This window comes from Erpetoichthys calabaricus, chromosome 4 (genome assembly GCF_900747795.2).
Source record: "Erpetoichthys calabaricus chromosome 4, fErpCal1.3, whole genome shotgun sequence".
NCBI lineage: Eukaryota > Metazoa > Chordata > Cladistia > Polypteriformes > Polypteridae > Erpetoichthys > Erpetoichthys calabaricus.
In genome coordinates, this window is record NC_041397.2 from 122,248,699 (window position 1) to 122,270,978 (window position 22,280).

Below are 22,280 nucleotides of genomic sequence, written 5' to 3' on the forward strand. Positions count from 1 at the left end.
AATATTTTGAGACCTTTAAAATTAATTCTAATCAGTTAAAATTGAAATAATCAGATTCCTCGTGTTTAAAAATTATAACTAGACAGAAAGAATGATAAACATGCATAAAACTAAATATAACAAAATTGAAAAATTAAACAAAAAAATAACCTCATTTACAAGTATAACACTGTTTAAGTCTACCTTTCCATGGTGGGGTGCTCTTGGGTAGCTTAAATCCAGCCGTGTATTCTCTGAATACCACCTTCTTGTAACTTGAATCAGTACTAAAAATATCAAAGAAATAGAATGCATGAACAATAATTAATTTCATTCCCACAATAATTCATTCCCATAAGGTACTGTAGATTCAGAAAGCATCCAGACCCCTTCACTTTCTCTGCATACTTTATTGTGTTGTAGGTTAAACTTTAAATGAATAAATTTGCCGTTTTTGCCCACCAATCTACACTCAATAACCCACAATTTTTCAGAAAGCTTTGCAGATTTATTATAAATCAAACTCTGAAATCTTTCATTCTTGTAAGTATTCACAACCTTAATTCAGTACTGTGTAGAAGCTCCTTTGGTGGCAATTACAGTATTGAGTCATCTACAAGCTTTCCACACCTGAATTTGGGCAGTTTATCTTATCCTTCCTGGCAGATCTTCTCCAGCTGCTTTAGACTGGGTCAGCTTCTGCAAACTGCTATCTTCAGGTTTCTACACAGATGTACTGTGGGGTTTTAAGTGTGGGCATTGGCCAGGCCTCTCTGGGACAATCAGGGACTTTTACTGAAGCTACCCCAGTTTTGTTTTGGCTGTATTCTTCAGGTCATTGTCAGACTGAACGGTGAACCATCACCCTAGTGCACTCTGGAGCAGGTTTTCTCCAAGGATGTCTCTGTATTTGGATGTATTCATTTTTTCCTCACCAGTCTCCCAGTCCATGTCACTAAAAGGACCTCCATAGTATGATGCTGCCACCAACCATACTTCACTGTAGAGATGGTATTACTGTTTGGACTCTGCCCAAAGATTTGAATGTTTTTCCTCATGCTCTCAGAGTTCATCAAATACCATTTGGCATTCTCCATGTGGGCTATCATATGCACTTTACTCAAGAGTAGCTTCCATCTAGCCATTCTATCTGACTCACCTGATTGCTGGTGGGCACTGAGATGGACATCCTTCCAACAAGATTTCCTACATAAGCAGAGAACTTCTAAAGGTCTGTCAGAGTGACCATTGGTTTCTTGGTCAGCTCTGTGACCAAAGCCTTTTTTCACCAGTTTGACTAGATGGCCAACTCTACGAAGAGACTTATAGAGGCCACTGTGCTCATGGGAACATCGAAAGGTTTTATATCCTTGCCCTGACCTCTGCCTCGCTGCAATTTGATCAAAGAGGTCTACAGAGAGTTCTTTGGACAGGACATGCAGTTTGAATTGTGGGTCCTTACATACACATATACAGGTGTGTGCCTTTCTAAACGCTGTCCAATCAATTCAGTCTGCCATAGGTGGAGTGCAGTGAAGTTGAAGACACATCTCAAGGAGAATTAAAGCAAACAGGACACACCGGTCCACAATTTGGAGTGCCACAGCAAAAGGTCTGAATACTTATAACAATGAGAGATTTCAGTTCTTGATTTTTAATAAATTTGCAAACTTTTCTGAAAACATGTTTTCTCTTTGTCATTATGGGTAATTGAGTGAAGATTGATGGTATAAAAATGCAAATTTCTCCATTTAAAATTAAATCTACAACACAATAAAGTGTGCAGAAAGTGAAGGGGCCTCAATACTTTCTGAATCCACAATATGTTCTGTTTTTAACGTTAATAAGTGCATAAATGCATCACACATTCAAGTTCCAAAATAATTCTATTTTTCTAAGAACCTCAAGCTGTTTGAAAGAGCTGTGGTTTTCCTGAAATCTTTCATCCAGGAAAGGCATTCTAATTTCTCAACAACACAGAGCAGGCAAATAGCCAAAGTAGTCAGTTAATGAAGTCAGTTAATGTAAGCCATGAATTGCCATAAGCCGTGGGTTCAAGGGGCACTAATCTCTTTTCCAGTAATTTCTGTTGGGCCACCTACTGTACATGTAGCCCACGTGAACATAAATAAAACTACAAGTTGGGCAATGTGGTAATCCTAAATAAGCAATTAAAGTCGCATTAAGATGATTAGTGTTTATATAAAATAGGGCCACCAATGCATTGTGGTAAGTCTGTGAGAACTTGTTTTTCCTGTGTGTATCCTTTCCCAATATGCAGGTGTATAATTTAGACAGGTTGTCACACCCTACATAAAAGTAATCTTATTTTTGGACAGCTCAACTTGCCTTCAGATACAAACAATACAAAACAATAAAACACGAAAACACAAATACAGTGGAAAGGCAGACATTTGAACGACATGAAATTAAGCAAAACCAAGAACAAGAATGTCCTATGGATTTTAGTTCACAGAGAAAAGAAAAGGAATTAGATTTCAAAAACAGCCGCAAAATGTTTATTTTTGGAATTTTAAGTACAAATGGGAAAAGCATGCTAAGTTCACCGAAAAAAAAATATGCAAAACTACACTGTAGGTCTGAAGAAGTTGTTATCGGTTCTTTACCAGAAGTAGGGAGGAATTTAAGTGAGAATCAAACCAAATCAAGAGCTGGCTTCCCATTTGTCTCTAAAATTTTGCCCTGGGTCAGGAATATGGTGAGGAGTTATATTTATGACATTGCTGTGGGCGTCTGCATTTAGTGGCAAGTGTGAGATGTTTGATGTGAGTATGGTAGATAGATAGATAGATAGATAGATAGATAGATAGATAGATAGATAGATAGATAGATAGATAGATAGATAGATAGATAGATAGATAGATAGATAGATAGATAGATAGATAGATAGATAGATAGATAGATAGATAGATAGATAGATAGATAGATAGATAGATAGATAGATAGATAGATAGATCTTTTATTAATCCCAAAGGGAAATTCACATACTCCAACATCAGCATACTGATAAAAAAACAATATTAAATTAAAGAGTGCTAAAAATGCAGGTATAACAGACAATATCTTTGTATAATGTTAATGTTTACCCCCCCGGGTGGAATTGAAGAGTCGCATAGTGTGGGGGAGGAACGATCTCCTCAGTCTGTCAGTGGAGCAGGACAGTGACAGCAGTCTGTGGCTGAAGCTGCTCCTCTGTTTTGAGATGATACTGTTTAGTGGATGCAGTGGATTCTCCATGATTGACAGGAGCCTGCTCAGTGCCTGTCACTCTGCCACAGATGTCAAATTGTCCAGCTCCATGCCTACAATAGAGCCTGCCTTCCTCACCAGTTTGTCCAGGTGTGAGGCGTCTCTCTTCTTTATGCTGCCTCCCCAGCACACCACTGCGTAGAAGAGGGCGCTCGCCACAACTGTCTGATAGAACATCTGCAGCATCTTATTGCAGATGTTGAATGACGCCAGCCTTCTAATGAAGTATAGTCAGCTCTGTCCTCTCTTGCACAGAGCATCAGTATTGTCAGTCCAGTCCAGTTTATCATCCAGCTGCACTCCCAGGTATTTATAGGTCTTCACCCTCTGCACACAGTCACCTCTGATGATCACGGGGTCCATGAGGGGCCTGGTCCTCCTAAAATCCACCACCAGCAACTTGGTTTTGCTGGTGTTCAGTTGTAGGTGGTTTGAGTCGCACCATTTAACAAAGTCCTTGATTAGGTTTCTATACTCCTCCTCCTGCCCACTCCTGTCTCCACAAAAGAAGTTAGTGTGCATCAAGAAGTGTTGAGAGGTTTAGAATAAGAAAAGAAATTAGTGGAAGAGCTTGAGCAAACAAAAGAGACGAAGTTTCATTCAGTAATAGATTTCTGGTTTGGGATATTGTTTTGCTTGTCGTTGATACTTTTACAGAAAATATTACTGGTTGGGAATCATTTTTTTTTTGTGTGGTGTTACAGTCAGGGTTTCTTCAGCTGGCTTGTGTTTATTTGCTGTTTTATTCTTGCTTTTGTTAATTTTGTGCTATTATTTTGCATGTTATTTTTGTCACATTAACTTATCATTTGTTGTTTGTGTTTTAGCTCTTTAAATCTGCTACCATTGTATGTGCTTTGTGGGTGCAGCCCCAGGAGGCAGGGCCACCCTGATGTCACGGCTGCTGGGTCCTCCTTATGGCTTTATATTCTTGATCAGAAGTGAGACTCGGTAGTGGTTCATTAAGTTAGTAGCGGGGTCTTTTTTCTTTTTTGAGTATCACTATTTGTTATATTGCTGTCTTCTAAATTTATTGCCTGTTTATTGGACTTGCCTTTGGAATTTGTGCATTGGAACTTGGTTGCTAGGATTATCTTTTAGGCAAATTGTTTTTTTGCTCTTTTAAACATTTTTCCGGTTTCTCTTCTTGTTAAATAAACTACTCATTTATAAAATATTATGTTCCCCTTTTGATTACAATCAAGACTTTTATAGATTCTCTCCTTTGCGAAATTTGAGACTTTATTGCGTTTTTTTAACTTTTAAAGCCAGTTGATCATTTATAGGTCTGACTAGGCCAAGACCTGCATATAGGACTGACTTGCTTGGGTAAAGAATTTTCATTGTCAATAATCACTACAGTTTCTCTATTAAATGTGCATCCCACCACCAACTATCCTGCCCTGCGGGTGACAACATTCCCTCTTACCAGCAAACAATTGAGGGTCGGCTGTGCTGCAGTCCAACAGACTACCCTGGGTAATTTGACTGACAAAATTCTCATGGTGTCATATTTTCTCATTTCTCTTTTTATTTTGCCTTTGCTCTCTTCCATCTTTCATAATGTTTTGAGCATCAGGACACATCTTATTGGTTATGACGCAATTCTTTTAAAAGTCTTAGGGACAAATGCTAAAGAGATGTTACCTAGAACTTAGTCCCTGGACTAATTATGGGGTATCCATCTTCTTATTTTCCATCTCTGCTATTGCACTACTGTTTCATCTTAATAGTTCTTGGAATCTGATCCTCTCCTTTTTACATGAGTGATGAATATCTGATGTGACATATAGGGGGCACTACTGGGCCCCAAATCACGGAAACAACTAACACACAGACAGACACTGGTTCAAAAACAGAGGCGTTTGTTACCTCACAACAAGTTTCTTCTTGGTCACACAAGCACAAATACACAGTATAGTCTTATTCTTTCTCCTTCCATCTTCTCTCCATCCGTCCACTTCCCCCCAACGAGTGTTGCCTTACTTCCTCCGAGCTCTGACTCACTGGAGGAGGCTGGAAGGCTTCTTTTTATGTCGGATCCAAAAGTACTTATGCTACCAGGGCATAATGAGAAGGAAGCACTTGGAAGTTCCGAAAAGTAGTGACCTACAATCCCTGCAGCACCTTTTAGCACACGGGGGCCCATCAGGGCTGACTCTCGGCACTACAATTCCCATCATGCCCCACTGGGTTCCCCATAGCTACCATGGTCCTAGGATGCTGCATTCTAGCAGATGGAGATGAAAATATCCAATTTTCGGAGCTTCCCCCACTATTCCCATATGTTGTATTCCCATCTGGGTAAGGGTCTCATACTCATCCTGGCCAGGGTGCCAGCTAATTGGCACTTACATTGATAATACAGAAAAGTGTGAAAATTCTGGTGGCAATTTAATATGGTGGGTTCAAAGGAGCTGCAAAAATCCATCCTGTAAATTGAAAATCCCACATTTCTGTATAAACTGATTAAAGGATCTCTGACACAGAGCTTTTTATTCTGACAATATTCTCATCTCATAAATCTGAAGTGTCTAAAAAAATTCCGAAATTACTGAAAATGCTGAAGGAGTGAAGGACAGTAAAAGAACTCATTTTTATCTGAAGTGTAACAATATCTTCTTGACAATTTGCTTGCTAACTCTTTTACTTTTCTACTGTTGTCAGAAAGCAGTGTACAGAGAAGATAAACAGGAATCCAACTTTGTGCTTTACAAGTTACATTGTTCAAATGTTTTATCCGGACTGTGCTCACCTTAAAATTAAAATGAAGGGCTTTATTTATATGGTAATACATTTGAATGTTTAGGATTGGGGCAGCATGGTAGCACTGCTGCTTCACACGGGCAGCACTCCTTTGTTGTCCTTGTGGGCTTTGCAAGATCTTTATCTGTCCTCCTGGGATTTCCTCCGACATCCTCAGAGTTGTTCTGGTTTGGGTGAATTGGTGATTCTAAACTGACTCCAGTGTGAGTCTGAGTGTGGCTATGTCTGGTGGGCCCTGTAACATACTGGTGCCCTATACAGCTAGGATAGATTCCAGCCTTCCCATGAATCGAATAAGATTAAGTAAATTTGTGAATTTTATAAGCTATGCTATGTTTCAAATTGGGGGGCACGGTGCCCTAAGGGATTTGCTTAATTTCCTCGCCTGGAAATTGCCTATGTGGAGCTTACCTACCTCTGGACGATTTGCTGTAAGTACTTTAGCTTTCTTCTACATCCTAAAGGTGTGTTTATTAGGTAAACTGGCATTTGTAAACTGGCCCGATATTAATGAAATTCAGTTTATGAGTGAATGTGACCTGAAATGGACTGTCACCTTGTCCAGAGAAACATTAATTCCTGCCTGTACTTGATGATCGTGTGAATAGGCCCCAGCTCTCTGCAAACATGTATTGGATTATGGAAAGAAATTGGTGGGATCAATCAGCTTCTGAGTGCCTGTGTCTGTCTGTGTGGATTTTGCAGGTGCTCTTCATGTCTATGTAGTCTCATTTTCTTCCACATCCCAAACATGAGTGCATTAGGCACTCACTGCATGAGTGACTGCATGTGTCACACGAGAAGAAAACAAATGTCTGAACTATAGATTTTTTAATGTTTTGATTAAAACACTGGAAGAAATGCACAAAAGATAGTGACAAATAAGAACACAACTTGGGGCAATGCTAAGGTCACAATGCAAGTTCCTGTGTTCATACCTTGGCATATGAACTTCAGTTTTAGAAGTTCACTTTTAAACTCTTCATTAACATCACCACGCAGCCTATGATACATGTGTAAATGACTCAATAGGACAGTGCTGGTTGGATGGGTTAAAAGATGACATATCATAAGACCCAAAGAATTACCAGGCCTGCACTCCATTTTATACATAAGACAGGTGAAGAATTGAGTGTAGGCTTTAAATAACTAGTATGGCTACAGTATATGCTATTTTAATATATTCAGAAGGGTGCATGCTTGTATTCATTTTTAAATTCTTTAAAATTAAAGTTTCTATGAGCGTTAGCAGCTTTAAAGGCAGTGAAGTGAACATTTCTTTTTTGGTATCTTGCCATACACTATTACATTTCTTCAAATGGTGCATTCCACTGAAGCTTGGCCATTGGCAGGCTTAACATTTTATCAGTTGCTTAGTCTGCAGAATGCCATGGCTGCAAATGATTCCAGGAAAACATAAAAATATTTAAACAATGCACCAGGAGGGCCTGTAGGAGACTTAACTAAACTGTTCAAATTATCTACTTTTTGTTTTAAACACAACATATTTTCTAAGTTACTTAATTAAGTTGTGATGGTGTGTGGCACTTCTACTTCACAGCTTGATGGTTTCAATTTAAGCCAGGTCGGTCGATGTCTGTAAGCATGTTTACATATTCTCCTCATGGACTTTCCTGGCATCTTGAGAAGATGTGAAGGTAGGCTAATTGGCAACTTTAAATTGTCCCTGTATGTACTGTAAGTGAGTGGGTTTTTTCATGGACTACCATTCTGTGTAGAGTTTGATCCTGCTTTTTACCTAATGCCAGTGAGATAGTCGCCAGCCCCCAACTAAAACAGATCATGTCTTCTCGCGAAAGACTGGATTAATAAAGCTAAATATCTACGTGCCTACATATGTTTCACTATTGATGTTCACTTTCTGAAGCATATTCATTTAATGGCCACCGGTTACATAAAAACAGACTATTACTCTCTTGCCAGCTCCCCACATTTACAGTAACATTGACCACTGAAGTGGTTGTAACAACTTAGCATGAAGGCCCAAAGCTGGACATGATGCAGGAGGGGTCTATTATCAGTCAGGACAACTCTCCTTTCATAGATCTGCACAGAACTCTGCATTGTATAAGCAGTGACATTTAGTCCTGTTTCAGATTTTAAGTTCTTTACTGCTAGATCACAAGCAAAGAGGGTATTTCAGGACCAAATATTTTATTCCCTGCGGTGGGCTGGCACCCTGCCCAGGATTGGTTCCTGCCTTGTGCCCTGTGTTGGCTGGGATTGGCTCCAGCAGATCCCTGTGACCCTGTGTTCGGATTCAGCGGGTTGGAAAATGGATGGATGGATATTTTATTCCAAAAATATATGTAGAACAAGAGTCTTCAAATTCAGTCCTGGATGCAGGTTTTGGTCTTCTCCAACTTCACGATTATCATTAATTGTAATTGATCTCATTATTTAATTTGCTTTTCTTTTATCATATTCAGAAAAGTGCAGTAGTGGGAGATTTACATTTATTAGAAATTAAGATTTGTTTTTTTTTTTGCCTTAGCTTTAAATGCTTACTGTGGTGTTTTCCACAATGCTGTGTGCACTTTACAACTTTAATGAAGAGACACAGACTCTCAGCGGCATCCTGTTTGCCATTTTCTCTTTCATGTACCCAGCATCCTTGCACAGTAGCCTCCATCATACACACGATCAGCGTTATATGAAAGGTATCCGCCACTTAGCTCTCTTGTGTTATTTTTTTTTAATTCAATTTTTTTTTATGGTGAGTTTGCCTTTTAATTGTATCTGACAATTAATGATCAGTGGAGTGGACATACTGTAGATGTAAATGACATTGAACGCTAAAGGGCAGCAAGCAGCTACTTCAGTGTTATTCACTTGTTTATTTCGTATTAGCTTTTACTTATTATTATGCTCTATCAGTCCATAGTAGCCAGTGTGGTGGTCTATGCTGCAGTCTCCTGGGGATGCAACCTCAAAAAGAAGCACAATGTCTGAACAAAGCTATCAGGAAAGTCTGAACCATCACAGGGCAAACCCTGGACACACTGGAAGCTGTTGTGGAAAAGAGGATGGTAGCAAAATTGGATGCCATCATGAAAAATCTGCTCCATGCCCTCCAGGAGGCACTTTCTTGGAGCACTTTAAGCCACAGGCTCTTTCCACCACGGTTGTGCTAAGAGGTGCTTCTGGGGGCTTCTATCAGGCAATCCAATGCTTTCTCCTGAGTTAATTTTGAAATATTTTCACAATATCCATCCATCCATCCATTTTCCAACCCGCTGAATCCGAACACAGGGTCACGGGGGTCTGCTGGAGCCAATCCCAGCCAACACAGGGCACAAGGCAGGAAACAATCCTGGGCAGGGTGCCAACCTACCGCAGGACACACACAAACACACCCACACACCAAGCACACACTAGGGACAATTTAGAATCGCCAATCCACCTAACCTGCATGTCTTTGGACTGAGGGAGGAAACCGGAGCGCCCGGAGGAAACCCACGCAGACACGGGGAGAACATGCAAACTCCACGCAGGGAGGACCCGGGAAGCGAACCCAGGTCCCCAGATCTCCCAACTGCGAGGCAGCAGCGCTACCCACTGCGCCACCGTGCCGCCTTTTCACAATATACATTTACTTTTTAATTTAATTAATTCATTTATTATCAAGTTTGATTAATTGATTGGCTCTATTATCTGTCTGTATCTTTGTTTTTCATGTTTCTGCTGTTGTATGCATCTGAATTTTCCCATGGGATTAATAACATTTATCTGATATAATCTAAATAAATCTTCAAATAACCTGAAAATTCAATTTAGAGTAAAATATGACAGCAAGATTAAAACAATGAAAGCATCCCTATTCACCACAAATAAGTGCCTGCTGCATCCAGTAATGATTTAGCATAACCATTTTTATAACTTCTGAAATGACACTAAAAAAACAAATATCAGCTTACTTAGTACAGGAGTCCAATCAAAAGAGAGAATTGGTTGGGACAAAAACCTGCAGACACAGGGGAGCCTCAGCACTGAACTTCAAAAGCCCTGAAGTAGAAGATGGGTGGTCCAGTGGTTAGCGTTTCTGCATTACACTGTCATCGCCCTGGATTGGAATGCTGTGCCTGGTTATTGTCTTCGTGGAATCTTCTATATGAGTTATTCCCCACATTCTCCAGTTTATATCCCATGACACATGTTGGATTTTGTGACAATTCCAAATGGTGACTGTGCATGATGCACTGGCACTTCATCCAGGGACGGTCCCTGCCTTGCTCCTGATACTCCTAGGATGGCTTCAGGCTCCCCAAAACCCTGAACTGGATCAAGTGGATTTCATTCTTCTTCTTTCGGCTGTTACCATTAGGGGTTGCCACAGTGGATCATCTTCTTCCATATCTTTCTGTCCTTTGCATCTTGTTGTGTTACACCCATCACTTGCATGTCCTCTCTCACCACATTCATAAACCTCCTCTTAGGCCTTCCTCTTTTCCTGTTCCCTGGCAGCTCTATCCTTAGTATCCTTCTCCCAATATACTCAGCATCTCTCCTCTGCACATGTCCAAACCAACGCAATCTCGCCTCTCTGACTTTGTCTCCCAACCGTCCAATGTGAGCTGACCCTCTCATGTACTAATTTCTAATCCTATCCATTCTCATCACACCCAGTGCAAATCTTAGCATCTTTAACTCTGCTACCTCCAGCTCTGTCTCCTGCTTTCTGGTCAATGCCACCATCTAAAACCCATATAACATAGCTGGTCTCACTACCGTCCTGTAGACCTTCCCTTTCACTCTTGCTGATATCCATCTGTCACAAATTACTCCTGACACTCTTCTCCACCCATTCCACCCTGCCTGGACTTTCTTTTTCACCTCTCTTCCACAATCCCCATTACTCTGTATTGTTGATCCCAAGTATTTAAACTCATCCACCTTCGTCAATTCTACTCCTTGCATTCCACTGACCTCCCTCTCATTAATTTTACTTTTGATGTAAAAAGTAAGGTCTACATGTACTATACAGTGAAATGGGAAGTGTTGATTGCATTCTGATAAAGTGCTGCTTTATAACTCAACAACACTGGATAACCATGACACCACATGAGCAGCTGTAAGAGAGAGATAACCTAGGAAAGTCTGAACAGATTAGATGTCACAACATGGGCAGACCAATGTGACATTGAGTGCAAAGCAGCATTAAACCACTGAGTATATTGAGACACCATGCCAATGTAATGATCAGCATGTTTGTCTATCCTGCTTGCATGTTCCACCCTTCACATATCTGCATTTTTCGATGGGTACACTGGTTGTCCTCTCAAATCACAAAGATGCGTATGGTAGTTTAATTGGTGACCCTAAGCTGGCCCAATAAGAATGAACTGACTGTCATAACCCACCGACAGGTGTTCTGCTAGTAGTCGGGACTAACTGGGACCAAAGGTGACCAAAAACAGATTCTTTATGCTGGTGTTTGTTATAATGAGGAAGATGTTTATTTACAACAATCCTTAAAAAAACAGTTCTACTGTTAATATGTACAGTGGTGAAGGTTGCAAAACAATAATAATATCAAAAAGCAAGTCCACAAAAACTGTTTACATAAAAAAGAGGGGGAAAAAATCCTTAAAAAAATAAAATTATCTCTTACCCAAATTTAAAAAATGCTCAGTCCAAGGGTAGGCAACAGCCAAAAAAAAATAATCACAAAAAAGGTGGCTCTGTGACAGCTACAACCAAACAAAGCTCCTCTGACAACTCAAACATCAAGAACTTGCACCAACAAGATATGAGTTTTAAAAAGCTCCTATGATTCAGTTGGACTCTGAGCCACCCAAACACTCTTCAGCTGCCGTTTACTCAGTTCTCTCCTGTTTTCTCTGCTACTACCCATAAAGGCACATCAAATGAAAATGAAAACAAACCTAAACCACAGTGGCCACCCTCACAGCACCTTTTGGCTGCTGCCGTCAGAATGCGCATGCACCGGGCTAAAGCGCCATGTTTAAATACCTCTCCAGTCCTGACACACAAATTTGTTTTGATGGTGCCAGCTCTCTGCCAATGGGAAACCAGTGACACATTTGTGTAGACATTCCAAGGTAAGAGCTGCTCCTCTTAATTAATTTGCTATACACTAGACTATACATTTAAACTTTCTCTCTAGGCTAACAGCATGCTTATAATGTTACATATGCTAGCATGTAAATAGAAGAAAAACAAAACAAAAAGAAAAAAAAAGAGAATCCTTCAGTCGCTGGTGCTACATGCGCCATTCAGTGAACACGGCTCACTGGCATCCAGTTCATGGTTGGATTCTACTCAGTTTTGTGCCTACTACCAATGTGGGCTTCAGTTCCCATGACTTTGCTTTCGGATTAAGTTGTTTTAAAGCATGAAAATCAATGATTCTCTGTATTTGCTTTGTGCTTAGGGTCATTGTCTTGTTGGAAGGTGAACCTCAGACCCAGTTTGAGGTCCAGAACATTCTGGAGTAGGTTTTCATTAAGGATATCACTGTACTTTGCTCTGTTCAGCTTTCATTCAACCCTGCCTAGTCTCTCAGTCCTTGCCACTGAAAAACAGCCCCATAGCATGATGTTACCACTACCATGCTTTGCTGTTCACTGGTATTGTATGGGTTATAAGCAGTACCTGATTTCCTCCAGACCAAAAGTAATGTAATTAATTGTAACATAATTTTTGTAAGTTGCCTTGGATAAAGATGTCAGTCAAATAATTATAATAAAATAAAAAATATAAATGTAAATGCACATGATGCTAATCTTGGTTTCATTAGACCAGAGAATCTTGTTTCTCATAGTCTTTGAATACTTTAGGGGCCTTTTTGCAGATTCCATGTGTCTTTTAATGATCAGAAGCTTCTGTCCAACCACTCAGCCATAAAGCATAGATCAGAGAAGTGTTGTAATGGTGGTTGTCCTTCTGCAAGTTTCTCCCATCTACACACATTGGAGTTCATCCAGAGTGACCATCAGTTTCTTGGTTACATCCCTTAAATGTGGCCCTTCATCTATCCTGTTGAGTTTGGCTGGGTAGCTAGCTGAAAACGTCTATTATTTACAAAGAAGGTAGACATGTAAATGGGAACCTTCAAATGCTGAGGGAATTTGTTTCAAGCTTCCCCCAGATCTGAACACAATTCTGTCTCCAAGTTCTGCAGGCAATTCCATTGACCACATGGCTTGGTTTTTCATCTGATACACATTGTCATCTGTGGGACTTTTCAAAGACTGTTGTATGTTTTTACTGATCATGTCCAATCAATTGAATTGATCACAGACAAACTACAAACAAGAAGTAGAAACATTTCAATGATGATCAATAGAATGAGATACACCGAAACCTAATAAGTGGCGTTGTAAAGGGTCTGAATATTTGTGTCAATGTGATGTTTTTGTTTTTTATTTTTAATAAACCTGTAAAAATGTCTAAAATCCTGTTTTAGCTTTACCGTTCTGTGGTACTGAGTCTTGCTCAAGGTAAGAAAATGAATTTAAATTATTTTAGCACAAGGCTGCAACATAGGAAAATGTGGAAAAAGTGAAGAGATCTGAGTGTGTTCTGAATTCACTGTATATATTGTATAAGAGCCAGTCATAGAAAGTTAATATTTGATGTTAAATTTATGTAATTGTTTGCTTAATTTCTATAGAATATCAGTTTCTTATAGCTACCTAGAATATGGTATATCCTTTCACCCCCTGTAAGTCAACATGAGATTGAACTTTCTTAGCTATATCTGTAGAACAGAATGTTAATCAAGCCAGTTAGGGAACAGTCTGACTGCTAGCATGGACTGTTAGATATGTTTGTAAATAGGAGATGGCATACAGTATTCTCACCGTATTTAACGTGTTTATGTGCTAGCGTGCCTCCAGTATGACTGTATAACCAAACGTACAGATATATATGCTTTAAACAAAACTTTTCTTAAACAAGAACTTTTCTTTAATATCAACTACTTCTATATTTTTCTGTGAACTGTTTTGCTTTGAAATTAAACGAAATCGTTTACAGCGAAGATATTTGGTCTGTGGAGTTATTTGAACACATGTCACATTGTGCTATAAAGCAGACTAAAAGCTGAAGAACTTTGGTAACTATGGATAAATGCAGCTACATATTGTATAATGTGCTATTCATGGTCTGATATAGGATCTCATTGTACTAGGGACGCTTGACAGTAAACTTCAATTTGAACTCTAGACAGAAATAACACTTAACTCAGTTTCCTTCCAGTTCAGGTAAAGGCCTAGAACCTCTTTAACATTTAGATTTCATCCCAATGATTTTGCCTGCTGCCTGTTGCATTTATAAACTTTGGATTTTGGAGAAATACTCAACCATATCATGAGAACTGAAATAAGCATGTTGTTGTTTATTACACATTGCTGCTTGAATTGGTAAACTATGACCCCCTCCTTGTTCTAGGCAATCTTCATCCCACACCTGATTCGTAAAACCTCATAGCTATACTGACTGGACTTGGTGACCACATTTTAGAATGCTAAGAGAATTAAAATAAGAAGCATAGGGTTTTAAGATGTGAATAAAGTAAATCGGGCACAGCATGTGAACCAAGAATTGTAGTTGGGAAGCAGTGCAGGCAAATTATATCCAAATATGAAACATGTAACCAGAGCCAAATTGACAATGTTAATTGTAACATAAGAAAACAGAAAGACATTTCAAAACCAGAATACACTAAGAAAAATAAACACTAAAGTTTTTTATAAAAAGAATCTGCAACCTCAGACAACCAGGAAGTGTACTAAACTGATCTCTATGCTGTTGCATTAATGACATTATGTGCTGCACACTCCTGCTCATCTTGCATTGCAACCGTTAACAAAAAAGGTCTCAATATGGCGGTGCCCATGATAAAACAACACAACACTGGGAAAGTGCATTTCATTTTCAATATCATTAAAAACACAATCATTTAAAATATGTTTGGGACATACAAAACATGATGAATTGCCAAAGTTTTAAGGGCAAAAATGAGAAACAACCAAAAACATTATATGGTGCTAGAATCCCAGCATTTTTGTCCTATCAGTTTGGAGGTGCCTCCCTGAACTGCCTAGAGCATATCCAAGGCTATAATCACAGTCTTTGTAGCATGAACATCAACCAAGAGTTCTTGAAGAGCCTCAAATGAGAGATTAGCCACCAGTTGTAGCATATCAGCCAGTTCATTTATGCACTCCTCCCGAAGCCGCAAAAAAGCAATAGACATTTCACAGGACTCATCACATCCCGGTCATTGCCTCTTCCAGCTTTTGCCATCGGGCAAGAGATACAGAGCTATGAAAACTAGGACAAACCGCCTTAAAAATAGCTTTTATCCGAAAGCAATCATGGCCCTGAACTCAGAATAAAACTGCTCCATATTATTCTTCCAATGTGCAATATAGACCTTAAGTCAACAAGTGCAATTTGTATATTTATTACTATTCGGTTTGTTATTATTTTCTCTCTTCTTGTCTTTTTGTTCTTTTTGTCTTTTTAACTCTTATTCCTCACACTGAGTCGATTGCACCTTCAATTTCGTTGTTCCTTTGTAAAAGTGACAATGACAAAAAAGATCTATCTATCTATCTATCTATCTATCTATCTATCTATCTATCTATCTATCTATCTATCTATCTATCTATCTATCTATCTATCTATCTATCTATCTATCTATCTATCTATCTATCTATCTATCTAAACCCTAACCCCTAATCCTAATCCTAAACCTAACCCTAACGGCAACCATCAGACAAAATTACAGAATTCATGATATCACTGACAATTTACTAAAAAGGTACAAACAAACAACATGAAAGTAATGACAAAATACTATAATTTCCTACAGATAGAAACTGGTCAGGGATGCCGTTACACTTGATGCTCATAAATGAGCCATGGGAGCTCCCCTTTTATGGGAGTTGCTTGCCATAGAAACAATTAGTAAGGCTTATTATGGTCACCATCAGTTTACCACATCTCGTGTTTTTATTGAAAAACACAGAATATAAATCATGAACATGAACAAGCTGCATGAGATGAAGCTATACAAGTACTGGATGCTGGTAATATGGGGATGAGCTTGGGTTGTCTCTGATGCAGTGTACTTGGCTCTGTCATGTATATTTGCTAGTGATATTGTGCAGGACAGCTGAAATTGGGCAAATGCCATTGCTAATGATGGTACACCCTCAAGAGCAATAGGGAAAAACCTGCACCGTACTACGAAAACAAAGAGGCAGAACTAATTGTGGAACACATCAGGAGACGTGGTAGTTGTAAAGAATGCTTGTCCTCAGGACTAAACCTGCCCCCTGATAACACTTGCACTACAGTTCAAAAACAGATGTGTTACACAGTTAAAATTGTTGCTCTACTGCCAGGACCACCAGCAGAAGAGATAGGCTGAGTGAAAGCAGTAGGTATTGCATCCAATTTAGTCCCCCTTGCCCCCACCCAGGCAAAAATGTCAATCAAACCTCGAAATCAGTGATGTTTCATGATCACGGCTTGCACAGAAATCAATACTATAATTCGCCCTTCTCTATTGATCATTGCATAGTCCAGAATTTCAAGCAGAGAACCTTTTTCAAGTCCAGCAAACAAATCTACACATGCTATTCAGTCTGATATCCAAAAAGCTCACTTTTGGTCTCATCAGATCATAGAACTTTCTTCCAGCTGACTTTATGAATCTCCTGTGTATCTTCTAGCAAATCCCTGTCAAAATGTCATATGTGGTTTATTTTTTTACAGTTGCCTTTTCGTTGCCACTGTTCCATCAAGCAGCAAAGGGTAGAGCACAACATTTGTCTGCACAGTCTCTCCAATCTAAGCCTCTGTAGCTTGTAGCTGCAGAGTTCTCATAGGTCTCTTGGTGGTCTCCCTTAATAGTCTTCTTCTTGTATGACTGCTTAGTTTTTTATGGAGGGCATTCCATTGTAAATTTACAACTGTACCATACACTTTTCATTTTGTAATGTTTGATTTAATTGGACTTCAAAGGATATTCAATGAATTTCTCCATGCCCTGACTTGTACTTTTCAATCACCTTTTCATGGAGTTGCTTGGAGTGTTCTTTTTGTCTTCATTGTGTAGATTAGATCACCACATGTAGGACATCCCAGATAAGGTACATTTATACAGCGATCAATTGGCGCGGTAGACAGGTGATCTACATTGAACTAATTATGTGACTTCAAAAACCAATTGGTTGTTCAAGTGTTGATCTACTGTAGGTCTGTCACATTAAAGAGGAAGAATACTTATGTGATTAATTTTTTTATGTTTTATATTTGTAAATAATTTAGACCACTTTACACAGATCTGTATTTATTTTGAAATTAAAAGAGCCCTTTTCTGTTGATCACTGTCACAGAAGCCCAATTAAATCCACTGTGATTCAATCTTGTAATAATAATAAAATGTGAAAACTTCTAAGGGGGTGAATACTTTTTATAGGCACTGTAGACAATATTTAAAAGTGATATCACACAGTGCATCAGAGCAGGGGCCACTTCTCTCTTTTTAAAGCATACAGTTTAAATGATCTAGAAAGGAACCTGACTAAAAAGCCATTTAAATTTAAAATCTTCCCCAAAGAGATGCAAGTTAGGTTAATTGGTAATTCGAAATTGAGCTAGTGTGGGTGAATGTGTGAGAGTTGACCCTCCCCATTTTCTACCTTCCACCCCGTGCTGCCAGGATATGGTCTGACCCCCTGCAACCCTGGATTGAATTAAGTGGGATTGAAAATATTATTTTATTAATAATTTTAATAATTCTAGTTGTAGCTAGGGGTGGCGCAGTGGTAGCGCTGCTGCCTCGCAGTTAGGAGACCTAGGTTTGCTACCCGGGTCCTCCCTGCGTGGAGTTTGCATGTTCTCCTCGTGTCTGCATGGGTTTCCTCCGGGTGCTCCGGTTTCCTCCCATAGTCCAAAAACATACAGGTTAGGTGTATTGGCGATCCTAAATTGTGCTTGGTGTGTGTGTGTGCCCTGAAGTGGGCTAGCGCCCTGCCCGGGGTTTGTTTCCTGCCTTGTGCCCTGTGTTGGCTCCAGCAGACCCCCGTGACCCTGTAGTTAGGATATAGCAGGTTGGATAATGGATGGATGGATAGTTGCAGCTAGATTCTTGAGCAATTATGTTAGCACAGAGGTTTTTCAATGAGTTTAGGCCTGGATCAGTGTATCACAATACTGCATGCAAATTAAGTAGCACTTCATGTTCATCCTTTTTCTGACCCTCAACTCTGTGGAGCAACAGTGCTTTATCTTGTCATGGTAAAGACTATAGGCTTACCTGGGGTCATTAAATGCATTTCTTATCCGAGTCATTAAACATAATTCTTATCAGTCTTTAAAGATAATTCTTATTTAAGATCTAACATGCATTGTCTTTAAAACCTGCTGCAGATATCCCAAGATTTCTTCCGTTTTATTTGTAGAGTTTTGTTCTTGTCTTCTTAGGCAGTCAGGGGTGGGGGGCTGTCAAAAAAAATGGGCAAATTAAAGCCCATTTAGGCATTCCTTGTGTAATTTTGGGCCATGCAAGAAATAAATCTATGTTGTTGCTGTTGTTGTTGATGGGTAAAACATTCAGTACATAGCTAATAGCAACTTCATGTTAAGTATCTAAAGTCAGGGTCCATAGCAAAATGGTACTTTAAATGGCCCTATTTGTTAACAGGTCTTAGATATAATGAGATACATTATTTAATTCATTGTTTAATGGAATGTTTTATGGTAGAAACAAAAGTAAGGTGCAAACAAACCCTGGATGGGATACCAATACATCTTGGGGAACCCTAAGCCACTGACTGGATCACCAAGCAACTTAACATAAACTAAAGTAAATTGTAGTAGTAAATCAGAAAATTGGCATTAGCTGATGAGTAGCTCCTGTTGATGATGTGCTCATTGTGGTTACAGAATGCATATCTTCATCTTCAAGACTGGACTGTGTAAATAAAGTGTAAAGGCTTTCATATCCTTACAAAAATTGAAACATAAGCTAAGCCTCACAAAAATATAGAAATCCAATTGAGACCTAACAAACCAGAAGGGTATGATGATAGAAAACTGCTTAGAACTTGAGCATGTGGAGTAAATATCTTCTTACATTTCTCCATAAACATTAAATGTCATTTATGTTATGCCATTTTTCTTTCCTCTTCAATTTACAAGTTTTAAGTCAATTTTGCATTTGTCTTTAAGAAAACAATTGATTTACATTTTTATGCATTTCCCAATTATCATGTACACAGATACGTGAAGATAAACTCCACCATGAGATAGGTGAAAGGTGGATATAAGATTGGAATGACCAGAATTCCAATTAAAAATTATTGCTACTATCACTAAAAAAAACAGATAAAAATGGTCAGCTGTAAAATTTTAAAACAGCATGTTCCTCATGCTGCCCCTCATATTAGCAAAGAAAACATAACCCTTTGAAATGTCATGTTATGAAACCCAAACCCCACAGAGAACAGTACAATAAAATCAAATAAAAAAAATAGCGGAATTACCTTTGATTTCTTGGAATGTCGTAGTCCCAGTTGACTACAACGGCTGCCACATAATAATGCCTTTCCAAAGCATAGGAGTTCTGGAAAAAGAAAGAAAAAAGCAGAATACTGGAGCAGCACTTGTAAGCTGCCATCCCTCAACTCGACACTGAAGGCACTGGCAGGCAGACAGACGTAGAGCTTGAGCTGACTCATCTTTATCTCCAGTGAGGTACAGCTGACCTTCCGGAGCCACTAAGGCTTTGTCTAAATTCATAAGCCTGCAAATCGTTGCAAAGTTCAAATGTTCGCCCTGAGAAAACAGAGTTCTCCAAGCTATTGTTGTTGTTGTTTTTTTAACTTTTTGTCAAATAAAACCATATCATTCTCTCTTTAAAGCTGTTTTTCTGGGACAGTTGTGGTACTGTGTCAACTCCTCAATGTAAGGATTTGAAAGGTATGGCAGCTCGACTGAGAACACGGGTGTCGTGATTTGATAAGAGTCCAACAGTCTGGCTGCTGAATAGCTAGCAAATAAAGCAGCTGGGAATTAGGAATGCTGGAATAGGACTGTTGTTTACGGGAGCTTTTGAGATTTGGTGTGTAGAAGTTCACTGCTTTGGAGTGATTTCAGTTCTGATACCCTGAATACTCTTGACATTTTTGATAGGTGCATCTGACTGTTTTCTGTCCATCCATTCCCTGTCTAAACTTTCTTAATCCAATTACAAACCCTTCACATTAGCAGCCAGGATACTCAGTTTACTGATACAAAAACAACAGTAATAAGTAATCATTTTATAAAGTAACTGCCAGCTTCACAGTGGATTACTATCAGGATTGAAACACTTTGTTCACTTTTTGTCTTTTGTTTATGGAGCAAATGTTTAACCAAATAAGTGCTATTTTTAAAAGCTTTTTACTATATGTTAAGTCTCCACTTACCACTCACTTCCTTCTTTTCCTGTATAGGATTATAGTGTTGGATGATATTAAGCAATAAAGGCAAAAAGCCTGAAACCAACTTCAGATACGATATTAATATACTGTATACATTTTTTTCTAGTAATAAAAAAGCATTGTTATTGCAATAAAGTCGATGCTACAAGTGTTAGGTGCACATTCCTGTTATTTTTCCTCTATACATAACCTTTTCAAAATTTAATTCAAAATAAAAAGAATGTATAAACTGGAAAAGGACTGACGCTTTTAGCTGTAATCATTGTAAATGTAAAAGTGTACCCTCCTGACATTTCAGGATAACACCAAGGTGACTCAACATACAAGGCAAGCAGAAATTTAAGGAGAACAGAATGTACTAATGAAACAGAACACAGAAAACACTGCTGCTGCTATAAACCTGCCTTCACAGTGTGGAGGACTGACTGTCTGCTGGGATGTCTGACTTCTTACTCTCGTCAAAAGTAAAGCACCAAAGCTCTCTCCTGTGTCATCTTCTTCACCACAACTCTTCTTCCACCTGTGCATTCATCACATCCCAGCCTGACTCACTTTTCAACCTCCTCCTTTAGGTTTTCTGATTTCTCTGGTGTCTTTTCAATACCATTCATCCATCGTTGTTAAGAGGTAAGTTCAGAGATTTGCAGATGGATGTGCCTATGGTGTCCTGGATAATGGACTATCTGTCAGGCAGACCACAGTTTGTGAGATTCAAGGTCTGTGTTTAAGATACAGATGTGAGCAACACTGGAGCAGCACAAGGAACAGCCCTGTCTCCTTTTCTCTTCATTCTGTACACCTCCAACTACAAATAATAACACCAGGCTATGTCACTTGCAGAAATTCTCAGATGACTCTGCACTTAAAGGGCATATTGATAAAGGAGATGAGATGGAGTATAGGAGTCAGGTGGAAAAGAATGTTTCTTGGTGCAAAGAGAACTGTCTGTAACTTAACATCAGGAAAACCAAGGAACTGGTTATTGACTTTAGACACACCAAAGAGCCTGTATGTCCAGTAACTATTCAAGGATTGAATGTAGAGGTGGTCCACTCCAACAAGCACTTGGAGGTCCGCATTAATGACAGGTTAGACTGGTTCTTTTTTCTTAGGAGACTCTGTTCCTTCATTGAGTGACATCCTTCAACTCTTCTATAATTCTGCAATGGCCAGTGTGATTTTCTATGCTGTGGTGTACTGGGCTGGTAATATCACTTCAAGAGAGTCCCACTGAATCAACAAGGTAAGTAAAAGGGAAAGCTCATTTATAGGACACACTCTGGGCCCCCTGAATGTAGTAGCAAAGGAGAGAATTAAAACAAAACTGAGTGTCATTATGAACAATGCTGCACATCTTCTCTCTGACACACTAACACTGAGGACTTTCAGTCAATGAATTATAAAGCAGAAGTGTGCCAAGAAACCTACTGGGGATCCTTAATACCAACAGCAATACATCTGCATAATGCCTCACTGTGAATGTGACAGCCAAGTCTAATTTCTCCCTTTGTAGTCATTCAGGCGTGTGCTTAGGCCACAGAGTATGTGTGCATATTTGTTTATTTAAAGAGCTTCTGTAAAAAGCCAAATTTGCCCTGAGAACAAAAAATGTTCTATCTATCTATCTATCTATCTATCTATCTATCTATCTATCTATCTATCTATCTATCTATCTATCTATCTATCTATCTATCTATCTATCTATCTATCTATCTATCTGGGGGTCAGAGTGAGGACTGCTTTGGTAAAGTGGACATGATGTATGAGCACCCCCTAGTG

General features: G+C 39.1%; 1 protein-coding gene across 1 annotated transcript in view; it reads right to left on the minus strand.

Moving 5' to 3' along the window:
• The window catches only part of f5 (coagulation factor V), a 114,378-nt gene extending 94,643 nt beyond the window's left edge, over window positions 1–19,735 (minus strand). Inside the window, exons 1-2 of the mRNA XM_028799742.2 lie at window positions 19,563–19,735; window positions 184–266 (exon numbers count right to left, since the gene is read on the minus strand). Coding sequence (XP_028655575.1) covers window positions 184–266; window positions 19,563–19,696 — 217 coding nt within the window. The 5' untranslated portion in view covers window positions 19,697–19,735. The remainder of the gene's footprint in view (window positions 1–183; window positions 267–19,562) is intronic.
• Window positions 19,736–22,280: the final 2,545 nt, after the last annotated feature.